Source organism: Rhinatrema bivittatum, chromosome 3 (genome assembly GCF_901001135.1).
Source record: "Rhinatrema bivittatum chromosome 3, aRhiBiv1.1, whole genome shotgun sequence".
NCBI lineage: Eukaryota > Metazoa > Chordata > Amphibia > Gymnophiona > Rhinatrematidae > Rhinatrema > Rhinatrema bivittatum.
In genome coordinates, this window is record NC_042617.1 from 212,849,139 (window position 1) to 212,874,452 (window position 25,314).

Consider the following 25,314-nt stretch of genomic DNA (forward strand, 5'->3'; position numbering starts at 1 on the left):
TATTGGGCCATCACTACCAGTTCCAGGCCCTACCGCTCGGGCTGGCTACGGCTCCCTGAATGTTCACCAAGATCATGGTGGTAGTAACGGCAGCACTGAGGAAAGAAGGAATCCTCGTGCATCCATACCTGGACGATTGGCTGATCAGAGCGAAATTGCCAGCAGAAAGCCAGCAAGCAACCATCAGAGTCAAGGAACTTCTGCAGAACCTCGGGTGGGTCGTCAACACACCCAAGAGCCACCTGCAGCTCTCCCAATGCCTGGAATACCTGGGAGTCCGGTTCGACACCAAAGGGAACAAAGTCACCCTTCCCTCTACAAGGAGAAGGAGATTAATGGAACAACTACGAGCATTGTTGAATTCCACTCTCCCCTTGGCATGGGACTATCTCCAAGTCCTCGGACTCATGGCATCAACCATAGAAGTCGTCCCTTGGGCAAGGGCCCACAAGCAGCCCCTACAACATTCCCTACTGTCTCGATGGAACCCAATGTCTCAAAATTACTCCGCCCCCCTCCAGCTACCAGCGAAGGTTCGGAACCAACTACAATGGTGGCTACAAGAAGACCAGCTGAGCGAGGGAACAAGCCTATCCCCGCCGGAATGGACCTTGCTCACCACGGTCGCAAGCCTGCGGGGATGGGGAGCCCACTGCCAGGAGCTAGCGGTTCAAGGGCAATGGGACGAAGAAGAGTCAACATGGAACATAAACCGACTAGAAGCCCGAGCAGTGAGACTAGCCTGCCTACGGTTCAGTCACAGACTCCGGGACAAATCAGTCAGAGTCATGTCGGACAACGCCACAACAGTGGCCTACATCAACTGCCAGGGGGGAACCAGGAGCCAGCAGGTGTCCCTGGAAATAGAACCCCTAATGACGTGGGCAGAATCAAACCTACAAGGGATATCAGCCGCCCACATCGCGGGAAAAGGCAACGTCACTGCAGACTACCTCAGCAGAGAGAGTCTGGATTCAGGGGAATGGACACTGTCGACAACAGCCTTCCAGCGGATAGTAAACCACTGGGGAACACGAGCCATGGATCTTCTGGCAACCGGGTCCAACACCCGGGTTCCCAAGATCTTCAGCCGAAGATGGGAACCTCTGTCCCAGAGAATCGACGCCCTTGTCCAGACCTGGCCTCAGGAGGACCTACTGTATGCCTTCCCTCCATAGCCATTACTGGGCAGAATCATCCACAAGATAGAACACCACAGAGGGCTGGTACTTCTAGTGGCCCTGGACTGGCCAAGAAGGCCATGGTACGCGGACATGCGAAGAATACTGGCGGGAAACTCTGTACATCTACCTCCACACAGGGATCTACTCCAGCAAGGACCGATCCTCCACGAAGACCCAACGAGATTCTCGCTTACGGTCTGGACATTGAGAGGTCTCGCCTGAAAAAGAGTGGATATTCAGGACCAGTGATAGACACACTGCTCTGAGCACGCAAGTTCTCCACCTCCTTAACATATATACGAATATGGAGAATATTCGAAGCCTGGTGTGAGGACCGCGACATCCTTCCACGGACAGTCAAAATCCCCATGATCCTGGAATTTCTGCAGGACGGTGTGAGCAAAGGGTTGTCTCTCAACTCCATCAAGGTATAACTTGCCGCCCTGGCCCAGACCCAGGGTGGACGGCAGCAGTCTAGCGGCCCACCCAGACGTCTCCCGCTTCTTAAAAGGGGTCAAACACATTCGACCATCTCTAAAGTGGCCTATACCCCTATGGAATCTCAGTCTAATATTAGACTTCCTAGTGGGAGCCTCGTTCAGACCAATTCGCGGCCAGTCCCTATGGCTCCTGACCTTGAAGACAGCATTCCTCATGGCAATCTGCTCAGCCCGTCGAATCTCCAAACTTCAAGCACTATCATTCCGGCAGCCGTTCCTCAGATTCACGCCGGGATCCATATAGCTGTGCACTGTACCCTCTTTCCTGCCAAAGGTGGTTTCTCACTTCCATCTCAACCAAACCATCTCGCTGCCATCTCCAGACGAGCATAAGAACATAAGAACATAAGAAAATGCCATACTGGGTCAGACCAAGGGTCCATCAAGCCCAGCATCCTGTTTCCAACAGTGGCCAATCCAGGCCATAAGAACCTGGCAAGTACCCAAAAACTAAGTCTATTCCATGTAACCATTGCTAATGGCAGTGGCTATTCTCTAAGTGAACTTAATAGCAGGTAATGGACTTCTCCTCCAAGAACTTATCCAATCCTTTTTTAAACACAGCTATACTAACTGCACGAACCACATTCTCTGGCAACAAATTCCAGAGTTTAATTGTGCGTTGAGTAAAAAAGAACTTTCTCCGATTAGTTTTAAATGTGCCCCATGCTAAATTCATGGAGTGTCCCCTAGTCCTTCTACTATCCGAAAGAGTAAATAACCGATTCACATCTACCCGTTCTAGACCTCTCATGATTTTAAACACCTCTATCATATCCCCCCTCAGTTGTCTCTTCTCCAAGCTGAAAAGTCCTAACCTCTTTAGTCTTTCCTCATAGGGGAGTTGTTCCATTCCCCTTATCATTTTGGTAGCCCTTCTCTGTACCTTCTCCATCGCAATTATATCTTTTTTGAGATGCGGCGACCAGAATTGTACACAGTATTCAAGGTGCGGTCTCACCATGGAGCGATACAGAGGCATTATGACATTTTCCGTTTTATTCATCATTCCTTTTCTAATAATTCCCAACATTCTGTTTGCTTTTTTGACTGCCGCAGCACACTGAACCGACGATTTCAATGTGTTATCCACTATGACACCTAGATCTCTTTCTTGGGTTGTAGCACCTAATATGGAACCCAACATCGTGTAATTATAGCATGGGTTATTTTTCCCTATATGCATCACCTTGCACTTATCCACATTAAATTTCATCTGCCATTTGGATGCCCAATTTTCCAGTCTCACAAGGTCTTCCTGCAATTTATCACAATCTGCTTGTGATTTAACTACTCTGCACAATTTTGTGTCATCTGCAAATTTGATTATCTCACTCGTCGTATTTCTTTCCAGATCATTTATAAATATATTGAACAGTAAGGGTCCCAATACAGATCCCTGAGGCACTCCACTGTCCACTCCCTTCCACTGAGAAAATTGCCCATTTAATCCTACTCTCTGTTTCCTGTCTTTGGACAACTGTTTCCTGTCTTTGGACAACTCACTTGAACATCGGCAGACTCCTAGTCCGATACCTGGAAAGATCGGAACCTGTACAAAAGACGGACGATCTGTTCATTTTTCACAGCGGGAAGAAGCAAGGGGAAGTGGCCTCGTGGGCAACCATTGCCCGCTGGATCAAAGAAGTAATCAAGGTGGCCTACATAGAGGCAGGCAAGCCCCCACCTCTATAAGTCAAGGCCCATTCCACAAGGGCCCAGGCAGTGTCCTGGGCAGAAACCAAGATGCTGTCACCTGCAGAGATCTGTCGGGTGGCAACTTGGTCCGCCATCCACACCTTCTCGAGATTCTGTCGCCTGGATGTTCAGGCCAAGGAAGACACAGCATTCGCAAAGGCAGTACTAAATGGGCCACGGGCAGCCTCCCGCCTGGTTCGGGAGTAGCATTTGTACATTCCATTGGTCCTGAGTCCATCTGCTACACGCTAGGAAATGGAGAAATTACTTACCTGATAATTTCATTTTCCTTAGTGTAGACAGATGGACTCAGCACCCTGCCCATGGCTGCCTCGCAATCAAGAAGCACTGGGGGACCTCCCTCCCCCCCCCCAAGTGCAACACAAGCACGGGTAAGCCAGCCCTCATTTCTAGTTCAGACTCCCATATTACCAGGTGTCGGCACTTCTCGGTTGAATGCCCTAGCCGTCTCCAGCTAGAAACCTCGTCATCCAATCTGGGTAATCAAGTTAACCAAATTAATCAAATTATCCAAACACACATATATCCATAATTGCTTTTCGAAGAGAAAACTGAGGAACAGAACCTCGTGCATGGGTATATGTAGTGCTGACGTCAGATTGAAATCTGACTCCGTCTCCAAATGCTATCAGGAGCACACTATACCCATTGGTCCTGAGTCCATCTGTCTAAACTAAGGAAAATGAAATTATCAGGTAAGTAATTTCTACAATTCCAGCGACTATCAGGTAAGTAATTTCTACAATTCCAATTCGACTCAGAAAAAGCTTTCGACAGGGTCTCTTGGCCGTATTTATTCTCCGTTCTGCGAAGATTTGGTTTTCAGGAAAATATCTTATATCGCCCTACTTTACCAAAATCCACATTCTCATATCATAGCAAATGGTTGCAAATCAAACCCGGTAATAATAAAGCGAGGGGTCAGTCAGGGGTGTCCCCTTTCCCCCTTATTATATATTTTGTCAATAGACCCCCTAATACGGAAAATATTGCTTTCTAAGACAATTGTTGGATTTTCCCAAGAGCCTCATCTTTTAAAGTTGCGGCCATCGCGGATGACATCTTAATATTTCTGACATGCCCCTTTATAGCCCTTCCTATATTACTAGACCTCCAACAGGCTTTTGGCAACTTTGCGGGTTTAAAAATAAATCGGGAAAAGTCAGAAGCACTAGATGTATGTGGCACCATACAACAACATTGGGCAGGACCATTTCCGTTAAAATGGGTATCGGGAGCCATGAAATATCTAGGAATTCGAATACCGACCTCCCTGGATAGAATATATTCCAAGAATATTTCCCCCCTTATAGAAACTACATCAAAAGCGTTGTCCAACTGGAGCCACATATCATTATCTTTTTGGGGAAAAATACACCTATATCAAATGATGATAGTCCCCAAATGGCTGTATATTCTTCAAATGGTCCCATTGTGGGTCTCCAAAAAAGATCATAAGGTTCTTGACAAACTCCTCCGACGTTTCCTCTGGAAGGGCAAGCGGGCCCGATTCCCATTGAGGATACTATACAGACCACTGGTCCAAGGAGGTCTAGGGTGCCCGAATCTCAGACAATATAATTTAGCCTGCATGTTACGTTGGGTAAGGGACATTATAAGCAACTCATCGGACTTCCTTCCATACACCCAGCTCACACACTGGTATGGAATCGGCTCCCTCAACTATACTATCCAATCTCCTGCACAGGAAATATCGACCAGTTTTAAATCCCAGGTCTTAATAGAAGCCGGCAGAAAGGCTTGGTTCAGTTTGTGTAAGCAGGTAGGTCATCCTTCTACCATGTCACCCCTTCTGCAATTTAGCAGCAATCCATTATTTCCCCCGGGACTAGAGAGATCTGTCTTTAATATTTGGAGGTCGAAGGGGCTGATATATTTCTATCAAATGTTTTCTTCCCTTACTCATCAGCTGCTCAGTTTTCATAACCTTCAAAAAACATTTCACATACCTAAGCAGTATTTCTGTGCCTACCTACAGGTCAGACATTTCATTGGCCAACGAGATGAGGACTTCGTGAGACGTCTTCATCGCTATTACTCCGGAGGATCATTTTAGACTCCCCCAAACATGGCCGGAAGCCCTCCATCTCTACATTTCGTCAAGCCCTTTTGGACGAAATCCCAGTGGAAGAGATTAGCTCCCTTTATGAGCGCTGGAAGGAGTGGCCATTATTCCATTTATCCCTTACAGACTTCCATCACTGTTTCTCAGACACACTCTTCATCTCAGAAAATGTTCTCCTCCATGGAACACACTTTAAATTCTTATGGTATTACTGCTGGACCCCCTGTAGGGCTCACAAGGCACGGCAAGTCCCCTCTGACCTTTGCTCCAAATATAACAGCTCCCCGGGAGATTACACCCATGTTTTGGTCTTGCCCTAAAATACAATACTTTTGGAATCAAGTTGGGCATTTCGCCTCTCAGCTGATGGGCTATTCCATTCCGATGGACCCCAATACATGGCTATTTGGGACCCAGGCATCCTTGGAAGCAGCTATAGACTTGGATGGTGTACTGCTAATTAAGAAAATGGGACTTATGAGCAAGAAATCTATTTTAATAAACTGGATACATCCGACCACCCTGTCCTTGGAACTCTGGAATCAACATATGATCAGTCTATTCACCCAGGAATTCCTTTCAGCCAGAATGTGTTCTCCTAAATGTTTTCATGACATGTTAACAGTTTGGAAGCCATTCCAAAACTGTCTGGCCCCCCCTGGCTCATGATGCTTTAAGTGCAAGCCAGTAATACCTTTTAGGTATCTTCCTCTCCCCCAGGCCAGAGGCACCAATATCACATCCAGATAAAAACTATGGAGTGATCAGTGGGCTTATTGGGGACACATCATGGGCTCTAGTTATGCATGAAGGGAATCCATACACTCACACATATACTCACACTTACACTTATCGTAGTGCTGTCTCTCCCTTTCTTCCTTTCTTTCTTTTATTGTCCTTCATACATTTCTGATTGTGATATACGGATCAAAGACGATAGAATATGCATCAAAGACTATAACCACCGATTGGGGAAAGGGAGGGGGGTTGAGGGATCAGGGGAACAAAAACAAGAAAAAACAAGGGAGATGAATGTTTATACTGTTTTTTTATTATGTACACATTTTTCTAGGCTCCTCTACAAACGGACAGGAAGCACAAATTGCATTTTCTATTGTACAACATTATGTGCTTTCTTGTTTCCTTTTCATTGGTTTGTTGTACCTGTTTGTTTGCCCTTCACGCACAATGTGTTGCTATTATGTTTGTACTTGCTGACAGTTAATCTCCAATAAATATGAGAGAAAAAAAGTTTGGACAAGTTCCTGGAAGAAAAGTCCATAAACCATTATTAAGGTGGAATAGCAGAAATCCAGTGCTTATTCCTGGGATAAGCAGTATGGAATCTATTTACATTTTGGGATCCTGCCAGGCACTTGAGACATGGATTGCCCAAACAGGATGCTGGGCTTGATGCATCTTTAGCCTGACCCAGTGTAATAAAGCTTATGTTTTAATATTCTTAAGTATACATTATAGGTTTATAAAAGTAATTTATTCTTATGTATATATATAATTAACAATATTATATAAGAACATAAGAAATGCCATACTGGGTCAGACCAAGGGCCATAAAACCCAGTATCCTGTTTCCAACAGTGGCCAATCCAAGTCACAAGTACCTGGCAAGTAACCAAATATTTGATAGATCATAAGCTACTACTGCTTATTAATTACTGTAATAGCCGTTTATGAATTTACCTTCTAGGAACTTATCCAAACCTTTTTTAAACCCAGTTACACTAACTACTGTAACCACTGTAATCTGGCAATGAATTCCAGAGTTTAACTATGCACTGAGTGAAAGAATTTTCTTAGATTTAAATGAACTACTTGCTAACTTCATGGCGAGCCCCCTGGTCCTTCTATTATCTGAGAGAGAGTAAATAACCAATTTACATTAACTTGTTCAAGTCCTTTCATGATTTTGTAGACTAGTCATCTCTTCTTGAGACTGAACAACCCTAACGTCTTTAGCCTTTCCTCATAGGGCAGCTATTCTATGCCCCTTATCATTTTGGTCACGCTTCTCTGCACTTTCTCCAGTGCAGCTATATCCTTTTTGAGCTGCAGTGACCAGAATTGCATACAGTATTCAAGGTGCGGTCTCACACTAACTGTGTGTGTGTGTGGGTGTGCATATATATACATACATACATAAAGATATAGATAGAGAGTCTTCCCCAGTGGTATTCTGAGGGCAGGGTTTTAATGTAGCTGGGTTGCTAGCTAGTTGAGTTTAGCTGAGTAAGTCTGGTAGTAAAATTCCTGTCTAAAGTTATCCAGCACTTGTTTTTGTTGCTGAATATCTTGGCTCTCCCCCCCCCCAAAGTTTGATAAAAGCTGTAGCAGGCTGATTTTGAGCAGAAGATAGTCCCTTATGACAGATTGAGCACTTATATTTCGAAGGTTGCCAATTTCTCCTGGCATCTTTTAAAAGGAGTAGTTCGCTAGCCTGGTTAGAAAATTCCCTTGAAAAAATAACGCCAGGTTTAATGATTATAGCATTCTGTTGTCTTAGAAGCTTGTGTTTTAGGAATGATCTTGGACTCCAAGTTCAGCCTGAAGAACTATACACAAATTGTAGCCAAATCAACTTTGTTAAAACTTAGAATGGTTTGGAAATTGAAGTATGAAATATCTGATACAGATTTGCAAACAATGATGCAGACTTTAGTATTGAGTAACTTGATTATTGCCTTGTATGTGCGTTTACCTAAAGTGTTACTAAGAGTTCTTTAACTAGAGCAAAATACAGCAGTGAGGATTTTGATTGAGATAAAATATCGTGCGCACATTTTCCCTATGTTTGTGAAATTGCATCAGTTAACCATTATAAGAAAAATCTCAGTTTAAAGAGTTCACTTTACTGCTTAAAGCATGCTGAGAATTAGCCCCTCAGTGAATTATACTAATTGTATAATTATAAGTGTATCTATATGTTATGTTGTGTATTTTATTGCTGCTGCTGTTGTTTTATGTTTAAATTGTACCCCGCTTAGTAGAAGGTTCTCTTTCTATGTGGTTTAAAAATGATTGTAAATAAATTGTTGCTCCCTTTGATCCCTGAACCAAAATGTATTGGCAATACTTTCTTTTACAGATTTTAAATTGCAGTCCCTTTCAGAATAGCCATGCCCACATCTTCTTGTTTTCGGGGAGGCATTTTTTAACTCCCAGACCCAGATGCAATTCTAAAACAATCTTTCAGCTTTATCCTTTAGTATGTTTCTTCTGATTGATAGACTTTTCAGTAGCTTCTCATAGCAGAGCTTGCAATGTGTTTACCCTGATGTAAACTTTCAAAGCAGCAACATCTGTACAGCTTTCTTCATTTTGCTTTTGCTGCTATTGTGCCTCAGCTATAATATCAAATGAGATACAAATATTAGTTCAGCTATACCAAACGGTGTCTACTCTAGATAAAGTGAAATTAACCTTCTGCCTCTGGTGCTTTTTCCCACACATCCTGTTACCTGACCTCCCCACACATGCTTAGGAATTCAAGCAGACTGAGTTTTAAGCAACTCGAGAACCAAGAAAAGGAAAGGATAACACGATTATTTTAATAAAAATGTACTTTTCTAAATAGTTGGACTGAGGTTTGGTTGTTTTATTCTTATGAAATAAATTACATATTGAATTTTGTTACGTTCAGTAAACTTTCAGTATTATATAGAGTAGCAGAGAGTAGAGCAGCTCCAGTTCCCAAGCTCTGGAGCCCTGCTCCATTCTGGCTGCAGTTCCAGAGTATAGCTAAAAAATAACCAACCAGCTCCACTCTAGCTGCAGGTCTTGGAATTGATTCTGATTTCCAGAACCAGAGCTACTGTTCCCTTTAAGCTTTGCGCGTGTGCGCATAGGTCGTGAACTATGTGCACAAGGCAAAACATAGAGCGCCCAAGAAATCCTAATATTATTTGCATTACACTAGCCCATAGCGCACAAGTTTGGCCTCAGCTTACAAAAAGTTGCACAAAAGAAAAATGTTGGCAGACACAGCCTTTCAAAAATTAGAAGGAACATTGGCCGGAGCCCTGGCCATTCCTAGTGCATACCGATGGCTAATTTTCAAAGCGGCAGTATATACATACTTTCACTTAGGAAATTAGTGGAAAGTTTGTGGATAAAAAATGTAGACTTTCCATTCCTTGAAAATTACTCTCACTGTTTCATTAGGATCCTAAATTTAAAAGCCCAAAAAGAGAGGGTAGCTATAGGAGTGGATTTAGAATGGGAGGAAGTGGGAGCTTGGCATTGATTTTCAGCAGTAGGCATCTAACATGCTCCTAAATCTAGTGGATTGAACAGCAGTCTTAACTTTAGGCCCCTGAATTTACCTGTGTTTTCAGGTAAACACTTAGGGGGCCTAACTTTTATTTTTTTAATATTGGCCTCGTAATTAAGGGGAAAAAAATGACCCAGTCCAGCCAGGTGGCTGAGTGATTGTGCTGTGCACTGCCACACAGAATCCCAGGCTTTACTTCCCAGGTCAGGTTTTCTGCACCTCAGACCAGCTGGGGAGGCTGCAGAGGCAACAGTAATCACTTCTGGCATGACCTATGAAGAAGTGGGGGCACCCTCTGATGGGCCAGAAGTCCCACGGAAACTGGAGACATTTAGATGCTGTAAAATAATTGTAGCGTATTTCTGCCAGAAACTGTTGTCATGTGTTGATTCTTCTCTATTGTTATGTACACTGATGAAAACCATTTGAAGTTCAGTACCCAGACAGATCATGAGCCATAGTAATTGGTCTAAATTTGCTGGCTTCAGAGGTGCAGGAGGGAGGAGAAAACATAATGAATGTTTCCTTGAAAAAAAAAAAGGTAGAAATCTATTTAACCATTATTAAGGTGGAGTTGCAGAAATCCTCTGCTTATTCTTGGGATTAGCAGCTTGGAATCTCTCTACCTCTTGGGATCCTGCCAGGTACTTGTGACCTGGATTGGCCACTGTTGGAAACAGGTTACTGGGCTTGATGGACCTTTGGTCTGACCCAGTATGGCAATCTTATATTCTTATGTTATTTCACTAGTAAATAACTATGGGAGAATAGAGCAGCACCCCTTGTGCCAATGGTGGCACTGGCCTTGGGCTTCACTGTAGGACTAAGTCCTATAGTGAGTGAGGTTGGGAGGTCTTGGTTTTGAGAGTTAAATTGTATGGCATTTTGGATGTGGTGTTGGTTATATTTCTCCCCACAGGAAAATGTTGCAAAGTTGATCTTTAATATATCCATTTTTCATTCTTTAGTGTTCCTAAATTTCTGTTGACTTCTCTAGCCAGTAGGACTGGAAAAATCCCAGGTGCCAGGTTGTCCAGCTACCTGCTTCCTTCTTAGTTACCGCTTGTGTCTTTGGCTAAATCTTGATGTAACTCTTTTTGTACTAGAGCTCTGTAGCTCATCCCAATGTGAACAGCAGATCCATGTCCTATTCTGTTGTAACTCCCCCCTTAACCCCCCCACCCCCCATACATTTCCTGCAATTCCACTGCTTTTATTTTTTGTAATCACATAAAGTGCCACTTGCCTCCCTTTCCTATCTTCCTTGTCCTTTCTGAAGAGAGTATAGTTCAGTTTCCTTCGGCTCTTCTAATATAGTTCTCTTTTTTGTTTCAGGTACAGGCTTTTATTTAGCACATGAGTTTTTTGATGCCCTGCCCATTCATAAATTTCAGGTACTGTGACAGAAGCTGATTTTCTGCTACCAATTGTTTACAGCATGGGAGGAATGACTGTACAATTCCTTGACCACTGTCATGACTGAGTTTACCAGACAGATGTTGGAGAAACTGCGAGAAGCACTGTGCATGCTGTAGAGATGTCATAAATTTAAGCCTTTCGAGTTCCTAAAGCCTTTCCAAAGTTCCAGGGAAGATACCAAGAAGTACTTTTGTCCAAGTTGCCAAGGTAGTTTCTGACTGTCAAATCTGGTAAACAGTGTGAGGACTCCTCATTCCTCACCCCATGAGACATCTGTGAGGGAGTTTGAGCAATGGTTTCGTTACCTGAGATAGTTTTGCTCATCTGTAATCGGAGCAGAGACTGGGTTGTTTCTCTCTTCCTCCATTTTGAATCTCCATCCCTGTTGGTGTCTCCAAGGGATTGCTGAGAGTCCAAAAAGATCTTGGAGTGAGCCCTCCATGTAGGGTGACAAACCTCTTGTACCTTCAGAACTTGTGAGTTCCAGGGTACAGCATCTCCTCCCCCGCCCCCACTCGCACACACAGGGGCGGATTGGCCTATCGAAGCTTCATGCATGCCCCGGTGGGCCGGACCAGCCAATCATGTGGTTGGTGTTGGTCACAGTGGCCCCATGTCTGCGAGGCCTCTGTGACCAAGACCAGGTAGCCAACCGTGCTTCTGAAGCCTCCCCGGAGGCTCTTAATCATTTGCTCGCTAATTTTTCTGTGGTGGCTGTGGATGCCTAGCCTTCCTTCTGCTGTTGTCCTGAACAGGACCCCTCCCCTTCCTTCAACCACAGAGGCAGGAAATAATCCAGCTGCCTCCCCTTCCCAGCTCTGCTTCTTCCTCTGTCAGTGGGAGGTGGCCACTAGGCCTACCGTGATTTCCTTACTGCTAGCTTGATGCCTAATGCTCTGCTTTACTGCAGGCCCCCAGCATTCTTGGGCTGCAGCAAAAAAGAAAAATCTAAATGAAGTGTAACGGGATCTTGCAGCCTGTCCCTTCCCATGACAAGGGAAATAGGCAGCCCACCAAGACCTTGCTCTCCCAGGGCTTTGTTGGGCTCCTCTAACCACCAATGTGAGTGTAAAAAAACCAAAAACCTTTTTTTAAAATTTAATCAGAGGGGCTGCTGCCATTTCTGCATTATGCAGGCGGGAGAAGAGAAACTCTGTGAGTGAATAGGCATGTGTGAGCAATCAGAGTCTTTGTAAGCCAGTGTGTGTGAGAGAAAGTGTGCGACAAAGCATTTGTGTCAGCATGTGAGTGTATGTGTGAGACTGCATGTCAGTGAATGTGAGTATGTAACTGAGTGAGTGTCAGCATGTGAGAGATTGTATTTGTGTGACTGAGCATGCATATTGTATCAGTGTGCATGAGAGAGTGTGTGACTGAGCATCTGTGTGTGCATCTGAGCATGAGAGTGAGTGAGCATTCATGTGAGTGTATGACTGAACATTTATGAGTCTGTGTGTTGGTAAGCATGTGAGAGTATGTGTGTTAGAGAATGTGTGTTTATGAGAGCGAAAAGAGACAGTCTGTGCATACACCCCACCCAGGGCTGGCACATCCATTAGGCAAACTAGGCGGTCGCCTATGGTGCTGACCCTTAGGGGGTGCTAAAGAGCAGCCATGTGGTGTTGCGAGCAGAGCCTATCCTGCTTGGCCAAAGAGGAGCAAAGATTCACAGTCAGCAGCGCGAACGAGATTGGGAGTTCGGGCAGAGACCGAGGCGGGGGATGGGGGGGTGGCAGGTGCAAGCCAAAAGTCACCTTGGACGCCTACTACCCTTGTACCGGCCCTGCCCCCACACCTGACAATCTCAGTGCATTTGGAATTAAAAGTTCCCAGGTATGGAGAGCAGGGGATATTTTATCCTAATTAATTTTAATTATTTGATGTTTGTGTCCACTGTTTTGAAATATTTTGTTGGACTTTGGGAAATTAAAAAAAAATTTTTGAATGTTTAATTATTCTATTAATCAACTTTTTGAAATATGTATTTCTTATTAATATGGTTTGCTATTATGATTGATATTTGATATTTCTTGATTTTATTGTTTGATATTTTATGAGAAATAGTGGTGATTCTGTTTTTTCATTATTGCACTATACGCAGAGTACAGCTTGGTATGGTTTCAGATTTGGCTTTTGTCTGCACATTTCAAATTATATTTTATGGTTTCTTTATTCTATGTTTGTTGAGGGTCTGTGTTCTGCATGTGACCAATATGAGGTATTCTGCTAGTGTGCAGTTTCTGTGAAGGCTGTTATAAATCCCTAAATTGTGTATTGGTATTTTAGGGCCTGGTGTAATATTTGTAGTGTTGCTTTTTCATAAGGTAGGGTTGTTATTGTATGAGTGCTGGCAATTAGTACTATTTTGTTATGGGAGGTTTACTATATTGCATTTCAGTTTGTATAAGGAAATTTTACTATTTAAATGGGTAAAAAAAGTTTTTGCACAAATACACAAAAGAGCACATTAAAATAAATAGGTTTTATGACCTATGATTATACTGAAGAGCATTTTGAAGGTTTTATTCCTGTTCTGTTCAGGTTCTGAGTTTTTTTTTTAATTCCTTTATAGCGTAATGTATCTCCTTTTTTTCAAGTGTTTATTTATCTAGTGGGCTATTTTGTTAGTAGATTTTCTGATTGCCACCACATCAGTGCATGTAAATATAATATACATGTGTGGCAACTTGAGTGATAGTGGCTTCGAAGCATCCAGAAGGAATGAGGAGGCAGGCTGTTTACCCTGTGCAGTTTATTTACAGTGCAAAAGTAAACTCAAAACAAACAATGCAGCTCACTTTAGTTTCAGGTACTACACAGTCCTTATACATAACAGGTCTTAGTATCCATTGGGTCTCTGCCTGCTCCCTAGGGCCCATCCTAATCCTTCTATGCCCTGGGTTCCTATACTCTGGCGAAGGGCTCCTCCATTCCCCCAGGATTCCCTGTGGCTCTGGATCTCAAGGAGGACCGGGTGACATAGCTATGCCCAGTCCCTTAATGTAGTCTGAGGGACTTTTCCCATAGACTCCCTCTCATACCCTCCCCCTCAGCTCAGCCTTGTCGGGATGAGCACCTGCCTGAAATAGCCAAGTTTTTAATCTGAGAAACATATCAATCCAAAATAGTATGGGACAGCACTTGATTATGAATGTATTTCCAAAAAAAGTATGCAGATGATGTTAAGTGTCTACACATAAAAAAAAACCACATAGGTTGCAGGTAAACTAAAGAACTCATGTTCTCAGTGTAATAATTTTGAATTTATTGACATAAACACTAACTATATGAAACTGTATATTTATCTGTATCTGGTGTGATTTGTGGTCCAATGATCATAGAAAAATACCCTGAGAAACAGAAACAAATCGAGATACTATAGTGACTGTGGGATTTTAAAAAACTGAATTATATTTAAAAAAAATGTGAACTTTTCATGATGCCTGTTTCCTCTTATGACACAAATTTGTAGATGGCTATGATCATTAACTAATGGCTGGCTTCAAAATGCTTGATGTTATCATAATGTGCTCTGACCCAGAGATTTCAACTGAATTGGCCTGTTTCCCTATAGAAAATGAAAAAGAAGACATTCTAAGTGTCATTTCAAGGGCACATGGAATGTTAATCTGTGATAAAAATGTGAATTAAATAGGATGAAAAGTTCAAAAGGTTAGGAGAGGGGGAGAGGAAACAGAAATGATGGTCTTTGGAGATATGGACGTGCTTCCAGTGAACTGGAGAAGGGTGGCTGCTCAGGGCCAGTTCTATAATGAGGCAGAGTGAGGCAGCCGCTTCAGGTGACAAACTTGGGAAGCGGCAAAAACCCTTCTAGCAGCCACCTCACCATGCCACCAAAACAGCAAAGGACCCAATGGCCTCCGATGAAGCGCAAAATCCCGTCCCCCCCCCCCCGCGCAGTCGGAGCCTCCTCCATCTTTGCCATTTTCTATGCATGCCATGAGTGGAGCACGTCCGGGCTCAGGGCAAAGATGAAGGTCCCAGCATGCCGCAAGCGGAGCATGTCCCACTCGCAGCGAAGATGAAGACTCCGGCATGCTGCGAGCGGAGGTCATCCCACTTGCGACAAAGATGAAGGCCCCGGTGAGTCTAGAAGGGTGTGTGTGTGTGTGTGTGAGAGATTGCGAGCCTGGGGGGGGGGGTGTGAAAGCATGTGTGAGGGGGGCAGAGAGGGGGCACCATCTCATTCCTCGCCTCAGGCAGCAGATTGCCTTGAGTCGCCCCTGTGGCTGCTGTCCCTTGGTCTTGCTTCAATGATGTATAAATTAAAGGAGACTTTATTGAAGTAGAGGATAGTGAACTATCTTGAATTCAGCTGCATGAAGGAGCCAAGGATTTATTAAACAAATCTGATTTCTTTGATTGGGTGATCAGAGAATTTGATAGATATGGTGTAGCTGAATTTCAGCAAAGCTTTACATTCTGTTCCACGCAGGAGGTTCATAAATTAAACAGCATGTGGATGAGCGTCGAGGTACTAGAGTGGGTCATAAACTGGTCAAATGGTAGGCAACAGAGTGTGGTGGTATATGGACTCACCCTTAGGATTGAGGTGTGATCGGTGGCATGCCTCAGGGATTGTTCCTGGAGTTGGTTCTGTTTAATGTCATCTTGAGCAATATCGCACAGGGGTTAAAAGGAAAAGATTTTGCTTCTTTGCAGATGACACTAAGGTCTTCGACTGAGTGGACATCCTTGAGGGAGTATCAGGATGAAGTGATCTAAGAAAAGTTTATGTGTGTTGTGTGCTTTGCAGTTAAGATTCTGCACATTTTTGCATTGAATTGTATAGTTGCGATTCAGAAATCTGATTTAGTGGTACAGGATACTGAGATACTGATGTGCACTAACCGAGAGAGAGACCTTGAGATGGTCATATGTTATGATCTCAAGGTAGCAAAGAGTCAGAGGGATGCTGAAGTGCATATGGTGAAGCACAAGCAGTAGAAAAGGGAGATTAATGGTGATCCCACACCTAGAATATTGTCCAGTTCTGGAAACCATATCACTAAGTGGATATAGACAGGGTGGAGATGATCTGGAGAGAGGCTACTAAAATGGTGCAGGGTCTACACCAAAAGTCCTATGAAATGAGATTTAAGATCTAAATGTGCATACCCTAAAGTAGAGAAGAGACAGAAGGGATATGATAGAGACATCAATAATACACAAGCAGCAAACCTTTTTCAGAGGAAAGAATGCTCATAGTATGAGATTCTAATGAGGTAGACTCAGGAGCAACATCAGGATATATTTCTTCATTAAAAAGGTAGTGGATGCTTATTGCTTGGCATGGGTTCCTGAGAGAGGTGATGGAGACAGAAAAACTGTGACAGTTCCAGAAAGCCTGGGATGAGCACAGAGGGTCTTTGAAAGAAAAGCCAAAGATTAACTAGGGTCTGTGGAAATGCAGCAGGAACAGAGTTCCTATAGTCATTAACTAAAGGCAGCTCAATTAAGTTATGATCTGCTTTGATCTCCCTGAGATTTCAGCTGGTCTGAACTGGTCTGTTTCCCTATAAAGCAGAGCTTTCCAAACTTTTCATGTTGGTGACACACTTTTTAGACAAACATAATTTCACGACACGGTAATTCAGTCTACTAGTAAACCAGAGGTTAAAGGTTAAACGAACGAAACATATTTCGACAATTTATGTATGTTTCCTTAAATATATACATAAATAAAATGTTTCACGACACAACCTATCTCATGAAAACCTTAAATTTATATTAAAAATATATATTCCAAGATTCATGTTATTGTTATAATTTATGAGAAACAATAATAAAACAAATTGTCTGTCCCCCCACACACTCATCTCTCTCCTCCCCCCAGCACATGTCTGGCCCCCACACACTCATATCTCTCCCCCTCAAGCACATGTCTGTCCCCCCAGCACGTTTGCCCCCCACTCACTCATCTCTCTCCCCCCAGCACATGTCTGGCCCCCACACTCATGTACCTCGTCTTTTTGATTGTTGCCAGTTAAGTGCTTCACTCCCTTCCATGATCACCAGACACTGCTGCTTGCAGTCAGTACTCCTCATGGCCAGGCCTCATCGGCAGCAGCAGCCAATGCAAGGATGGCTGGGCTCGTTCCACCCACCAAGCCCCCCAAAAAAACCGCGATTGACAGCAAAAATCACCCAATAATAAGCAACCCATAAACTGAAAAAAAAAGTGAATCTCTAGAAAAAAAAAAGCCCAAACTCGCATCAGAGTTGACCGGGCTTGCGCGACACACCTGCACACTGCAGGCGACACACTAACGTGTCCCGACACACAGTTTGGAAAGCTCTGCTATAAAGAAACAGGGATTTTAAGAGCCATGGGAGCAGAGAGCACATGAAAAGTTTGAACTATGGATCATTGGATGCTCAGATATTGGCAAAGATTTAGAATAAAATTGGATGAACCAAATAAACGTTACTAGAGAGGATGGGAGGGGGGGACCACACATATCGGGGGACAGACGGACAAATCTGATTTTATAAGGATAGTTTTCCTCTAGAAGAGCAGGCTAATGGTTAAGATAGACAGAGAAGCAAACTGTGCCTTCAGTACTTAATAGCAGTAAAATACAAAACGGCTTTATATCTCAAACACTACAGTACAAAATTAGAGATATAATGTAGAACTTCAAATAATAATTGTGATATATATAAGTTTAGGTATGTTATACACAATGTTGCATAGTTACAAAGATGACTCTGTTGAAAGAGACCAGTGGTCCATTAAGGCCAACCTTCTTTTGATTGCCTAGTAGCAACGTGATCCAGAGGAATGGAAGATAACCTACTGCATGCATATCCAATGCTACAGCCATGTGTAATCGGGTTGTTCAGCAGTGTTAGGTCTCCTCTCTGATTAAGGGTTCTTAATAATTGGTGCACCAGGAGGTGAATCACCTACTGTTAGTCTGACCAGGCCTCTTACTTCCTCCAGGATGATACAGACTACAGTTAGCTTGCTGGAGACCATGTGGAATACTCCCCCTGGTGAGTTAAGATTATACAATAAGTTCAGGATATTCCAAGAATTGTGGTTCCAATATAGGTCTGTGTTTGTTTACAGGATGAATATATTTACAAGTCCAATCCACAGAGGAACCTCACAGTAAATGGCATCTAATACTGATGCTCCTTTAGAATTAGACAGTTGTGAAAACAAATTAGACAGTTGTGAAAACAAACCTTAATCCATACAGGCATTTGTTCCTAGATGAAACATTGCCAAAATATAATGCAGACTCACAGGTATCTCAGAGATAACAGCAGCTTTAGTTAGGTTTCTACCTCCATGAGCTGGTTCAAATTGCTAGGGCTTTCCAGAAAACATTGTAGTCCTACCTAGCAAGATATCCCAAACAAAGCAGTCTTGCTACTCTCAGTCTCAGTATGTAAAAAGGATTACTCAGTCTCTTGAAGCTAACCCTAGATAAACTCCTGGGAAGTAGGAGGTTCTGTTGGTAGTGTTGCATTAACCCCCCAGGGACAGAAAACAAGCCCAGCCTAGGAGTGGGCTAAGTAACTGAATTTCTCCATGTTAATTTTGGTACTGTAATGGCAAGACTGCAGCTAAAAACCTTGAACTATAGAGATCTCTAAACACATGCAAGGGGGTTCTGACATTCCTTGCAGTGGCATTCTCATAACAGACGGGGCTCTTCATAATATGATGGATCACCTGGTTCTATTGTGCAGGGGCTACACGTGAAAATATTTTCTTTCCATCCCCCAAGAAGTGTCGCTGATATGCAGCATTTTGTTACTCTCACAATATTCCCTGATGCACATAGCACTCTGATACACTAATAGGGGCGGATTTTAAATGCCCTGCATGCCACCGCGCCTATTTTGCATAGGCCGCCGGCGCGCACAGAGCCCCGGGACGAGCGTAAGTCCCAGGGCTTTGTAAAAGGGGCGTGTCGGGGGCGTGCCCGGAGTGAAGCGGCGTTTCGGGGGCGGCGACGCGGGCGTGGTTTCGGCCCGGGGGTGTTCCAGGGGCATGGCCACGGCCTCCGGACCAAGCCCCGGGACGGAACACGGAGCAGGGCTGTCGGCCGGCACGCGCAAAGTTACGCCTGCTTTGAGCAGGCGTAACTTTGCCGACAAAGGTAGGGGGGGGTTTAGATAGGGCCGGGGGGGTGGGTTATGTAGGGGAAGGGAAGGTGCGGGGGAGTGGAAGGAAAGTTCCCTCCGAGGCCACTCCGAAATCGGAGCGGCCTCGGAGGGAACAGGCAGCGCACGCTGGGCTCGGCGCGAGCAGGTTGCACAAATGTGCACCCCCTTGCGCGCGCCGACCCCGGATTTTATAAGATACGCGCATATCTTATAAAATCCAGCGTACTTTTGTTCGCGCCTGGTGCGAACAAAAGTTCGCACCAGGCGATTTTTTGGAATCACATCTTTTTCACACTAAGTCTGGTAATGAATAATTTTTAGATTGAGAACATTGAAGAACTTTATTGCTTATAATGTACCAAGGAAATAAAGTTTTAATGTATTTCCCCAAGAAAGTTAAAAACTTGGTTAGGAAAAGGTTGTACAAGAGACAATGTGCCAGGCCTCAGTTCTGCAAAATTCCTTAGCCATAGTACTGGTCAAATGACTGGAGAGATTTGGCCCATTACTTTTTTGTTTACTCAGGTTAGGTTTTCATTTGGGAGAGAGATGTGAAAAGTAGTTTTTGGTGCATTTAACTTGCAAATACTAACTTGCTAATGTTAAGAGCTAACAAGAGTAGAGCAGTGTCATATGTCATTTCTTATATGTGTATATAATTTAAATCTGAAAAAATCAAATATTCCAGCAACTAAGCTGAACACAAAATGCATTTTTGCTATGTATTGTCCTCAACATTCTATTCTTACTCATTCCTTTGCTTTCTGTTGGAGATCTCAACCTGATTTTATTTTCTTAGTTTTCATCTTATCTTTCCTTATTTGTCTCATCTTTCATCCATCCCTTTTGTTCCATTTGTTTCTGACATGTCTTCCTCTTTTCATCTTCTTTCAATTTCTCTATTCTTCACCTCTATCCCTCCCTTCCATATTACCTGTTAAGTCCTCTCCTTTTTTCATATCTTGACCCCACCACCTCTTCTCTGAAATCTCAGCCTTTTCACTCCTTTGCTATCTCTTCTTATCCTCCTTGTCATTTTTTTCACTCTATCTCCACCTTTCAAAATCTATCCACCTCTCTCCTACTGTAAACCTTGCTAACTCGCCTTCTTTGGCAACCATCCTTCTACCCAACAGGCACAGCCTTATAGTTTTCTTTCCTTCTCTGTTAATAGCAGAGACTATTCATACTGCAGGGGCATTGAAAGAGCTTGCTCAGTGTCCCTGCAGTGAGTCCTTTTTCTCTCCTTGTAGGGCACCTGTGTTTCAACTAAATTGTAAGTGCATGTTACAGGGAGAGAATAAAAAAGAGCTTGCATGGGTCCAGCAAACATGGATAATGCTTTTAGTGCCTATGCTCTGTGGTAGTGCATTCTCTTTCCACCATTGCTGCACCAGCGCCCAGAGACCTGTCAAGGCAACCGGGAGGGGAGAGGAAGGCCAACTTGGGAATCTCCTTAAAGATTTGGGAAGGTCGAACTCTGCCTCTGATTTTAGCAAAAGTAGAGGTTCCAAGGTTCTGTAATTTATTGGTCACTATTTCTTTGGAAGGAGGGTTGCAGTTAGAGCAAGGAGAGCTGAGAAGAGTTTGATTTAAATAATAATGGATCTATGAAAGGATTAGCTCTGTTATGATGATGTACGCATTTACAGGCCGATTCTGTAAAAAGTGTGGGAGAGCCGGTGCTCCGTATTGAGCGTCGCTCTCCCAACACGCGCCCAGGCATTCTGGTCACACCATTCTCTGTTTAAATTAGGTGCCACGCTAATAAAGAGGCACTAGGAACAATAGACGTCCCTAGCGCCACCTTATTAGCGGTAGAGGTGGCTGTCAGCAGGTCCAACTGACGTCAATTTTACCGTCAAACCAGCTACCGTCAAACCAGCTGACGCCATAGGTTAGGAAAATGGGTACCATCAAAATTGAGCATCTGTTTTTCTGACCGGCAGGCAGATTTAAAAAATTTTTTTTTTAAATCTGCTTTTCTGTACACTTTTCCGAGTTGCTTAGATCTTAACACCTGCCCTTGGACAGGCGTTAATTTCTGAGAGTAAAATGTGCGGCTTTCAGTATCCTGGACAACTAATAAGCTCATCATGAGATGAGTGCTATTAGTTTTCGCGAGGTTGGCTGCACGTTTTCGAGGCGCTATTACCCCTTACAGTATAAGAGGTAATAGACGCACGTTGAAAACACGCGGCCAAATGGATGCAGAAAATGTGGGTGTGATGAGACAAAAACTGCAGGAAAAGGGGAATGCAGTGGTCAACTGGGGTGGTGGAGGTGGCTCCGTAATGAGTCCTAGAGGAGAGAAAGCAGGAATAGGGAAAGGTTTTTATATGACAGGAGCTCTCTGGGAAATGAAGTCTTGAGAGGGGGCAGAGTCAGAGAAGTTGGAGAGGAAAATTACAGATGGGAGGGGTAATAGGTGTGTCTGGATGCACCTGATGTTGATTAAGACGCTATTTAAAGAGCAAGACTGGCCTGGGAAAAGAGAGGCTCAGTTACACAGAACACAGAAGGGGGTTAAGCCTGGGTCTGCCTCTGGAAAGGGAGAGAGTCTGACAATGAGCAATTTGTAGGAGGGATTGCAGCCAGATGTGGTATACTGACTAGATCTAGGTGTCTCCAAGAGATAGGACACTAAGTGGAGGAGACTGGCGTAGTGACAGTAATTAATTAGAAAGGAGAAGGATTGGATTCCTGTTGTGAGTTACTGTCTGAATACTTGAGGAGATAACACAGTAACTGGTGGGTCAGTGTGGGAACGGGTTGAGCAAGACCTGTCCATCATATAAAGTAAAAAGGATTTGATTTCTATTGTAGAGTACAGTTTAAGCACCTTGAGGTATTTACCTAAAGTTGGGGAATATGCAGTGACTTGCAGGTCTGTGAGGGAATAGGCTAAAGGCATAAATAAAACCCAGTTATTTTCTACAGTGTGCATTTGAGTCATTTCCTGTTGACTAGGAGCTGGCAGAGTAGGGGCGGAAGAGAACAAGAAAGATTTTTCCTTGCTGGACAGCCTTCTAGAGATGTAAAGGGAGCATCAGGGCACAGCTGCCACACATTTAAGAGAGATTGGACAGAACCAAAGCCCAGCCCTGAGAAGTGGAAGTTGACGAGGTAAGGATGCAGATGCACCAGAGACCAGGGTGTGAAAAACCCAGGCCTTGACAGTGGGTAATAGTTTGCATACTGGCTCACAGCCTCTGTTTTTTTTACCTGCAAAGAAAAATTGGCAGAGTTAAGCCAGAGAAACGGAAGCATGCATGGAGGTTTCATTTTCAAATCTATGTGCATACTTTTTGTGTGCACACTTTGTGTCTGCTCCCATGTAGATACAAAGTACACGGATACAAAAGTACCTCTGATGTATGCAGAACTGCATTTTCAAAGGGAAACTCCTTTATGTAATGCCACTGCTAGGGTGATGCAAAGGTGCAATTTAAAGGAACCACATTTGTTTGTGCTCTCTTTAGCCCTAGTGAAAGACCTCCTCTATACTCTTCTCACAATGAACATCTATTTTTTTTAAAGAGGCAGGAAGAACTTGTGGCAGTCATCACTTGCCAGGATTTGTCCATTCCTTTGTGTTTGGAGCTGTTGATTACATCTGACATGCGGGATTCATCCACAGTACTGAAAAAATGGAAAGCAAGAAGGGCTTTATATTATGTTCAGTTCTCTTTTCCAGTATGAAAGATGAATTTGGTGTGCAGGTTTTTGGGCCACTAGCAGAAAAGGTAGACCTTCTTTTTTTAAATATAAATATGGTGGGCATGTCCTACATGCTGTCCTACAAGGTAGGTGCTCCAGAAATTGAGCCTTTATGTGGTGAAAATGAGGCTCCATTTCCATCAGCCTCTATCCTTGCTATCCTATGCTGGTGTGTGAGCTATCAGGCCTTGAAAACATTGCAGGTGTTTGGCTATTTAATGTGCTCTATACGCAAAAGGTGTGGTTGCCATCTGAGATGTCAGTGCTGTACTTTATTAGGCAAACATAAATTGCATAGATGGTCATAGTGTGTTATATTTACATTCAGGCTGACCTTCTGTGGCAGCAGCTCATAATACTTTATACGTTGTTAACCCACTGCCCTTTTTTGATTTCAAAGAAACAAGCCTATTTTTGTTTGTATCTTGCTGCTGCCTTTTCTCCATTATTTCCTATGGAGCTAGGCCATGTAGGTGTTTGAGAAAATGTCTAAATGAGACAACCAACTGAAATGTGATGAAGCGTTCTTAGCTTCTTGCCCCTACTTTGTGCTTTTTTCACACTTTGAGCACTTGCCATATGCTTTCTTCACCCAATTTCAGATATGGCTGGAATCACTCAAGTGACTTTGTCTAACAAAAGGATCATGAAGATCATGTATATTATAATGAAGTCAGTAAAGTCATATAGACGGGAGAACAAAAGCAGGCCTAAACCCTGTGTAAAGGAAATTTATTCAGGTTATACAAAAATCAGGTCAGCAAACAGGACAGTAGACAGCGACCATGCAACCCATTCTGTCTGCTCAGCTTTATTGTTTTTCTGGCCGCCAGCATCTCAGCAGCTTTTTCAGTGGGTAGGATGCAATTAATTCTATTTGCTCAAGCCAGTGAATAACTTTTGACTAGAAAATTGTCTAAGTCTCAGATTGATCCCTAGGGGCTTATGTACTAAACATTTTCCTCACAGACACAAAATGGGAAAAACCTTTCAGAACATCGAGCCCTAAGGTTTTTTTCTTTTTAAAAGTGACATTAAATGCAATGCACTGCTGTTAGCAGTATAAAAGAGCCCTGAAAAAACATGGAGTTATTTTATTAAAACAGATACAAGTAGCAGTAAAAGACTAACAAAGCTCTTAAGGGAATACTTTTTTTTTGTTTAGATTTAATGTACAAATTTTATTGGCTTGAGCTAATGACAAGTTGTGTTCAGATACCATAAATATTTCCCTATCCCCAGAGGGCTTACACGTTTAAGTTTGTACCTGAGGGTGAAGTGTCTTGCCCAAGATCACAAGGCGTATCAGCAGGATTTGAACCCTGGCTTCCAGCCTGCTGCTCTAACCACTAGGCAGCTGCTCCTCCATTTTAACAGGCCTTTTTGGTTTTATTAAACAGAAAACCGAGCATGGCTGGATGGAAGTGTTGGTAGATATAGATCCTCAAGTTCCTGACAAACTGCGATTTGTTCTGGCACCAACAACCACACTGGCCTCAAAAACATTTATACAGGTAATATATTTATATTTTTTAGCTGTTTTCACTTTCAGACTGAGGATGTAAATTATCATTTAAAAAGTTAATGTTTTACTGCCGGGAGAGAGGAATACCCGATATGTGTTCTACTCCTTCCCCTGATATGCGTGTGCGCTTTCTGAGCTGACCATAATGAGCCAGCTTGCCTCCGTGCACACTGGGAAAGGGGAACCTAGAATTCAGCTATGGACTGATTTGAATGGGTCCCTGGCTCATGCCAGCAGATAATAATATTAAAATGAATGAAAGGTAAAACTTTACCATTCAGTCATTTAAATGGTTAATATTTGTGATGGCTGGTCTGTACCATGTGAGAGGTTGGACCCGCTAAGGGGTGGCGGGCCCCAAGATAAAGTCTGGGACAAGCCTCCAGAGCAGAGGAAGAGTCAAAAGAAAAGGGAGGAAACTATAATTCCCAGAAGGCACAGGGGCTCTGGAGGGAAAGTTTTAAGAGCAGGAAGGGTGAAACTTCCAGGTCTTTAATAACCCAGGTGGATTTAAATGAAAGAGGTTTGATAGAAGAGGGGAAGTTGCTGAGGCAAGTAAGCAAACTGCCAGTTTCAGGGGGACAGCTCAGATGGATAGGATGTAAAGAATCAGCGGTGGAGTCCTCTTTCAGGAGACGGTAAAACTTTCAATCTTGGAATTAGAGCACTCGGGGAAACACTGCCATGGGTGGTTATGGTTGTAGCTGTAGCTGGGTAAGACGTAAAAG

The 25,314-nt window shown here is 43.4% G+C and overlaps 1 protein-coding gene across 2 annotated transcripts in view; it reads left to right on the forward strand.

The window, feature by feature from the left end:
- Positions 1-25,314, forward strand: part of NDUFAF7 (NADH:ubiquinone oxidoreductase complex assembly factor 7) — a 144,252-nt gene that overhangs the window by 76,491 nt on the left and 42,447 nt on the right. For both annotated transcript variants that reach the window (XM_029594156.1, XM_029594157.1), the window contains exons 6-7: positions 11,113-11,171; positions 24,462-24,575. In XM_029594156.1, the coding sequence (XP_029450016.1) occupies positions 11,113-11,171; positions 24,462-24,575 (173 nt within the window). The remainder of the gene's footprint in view (positions 1-11,112; positions 11,172-24,461; positions 24,576-25,314) is intronic.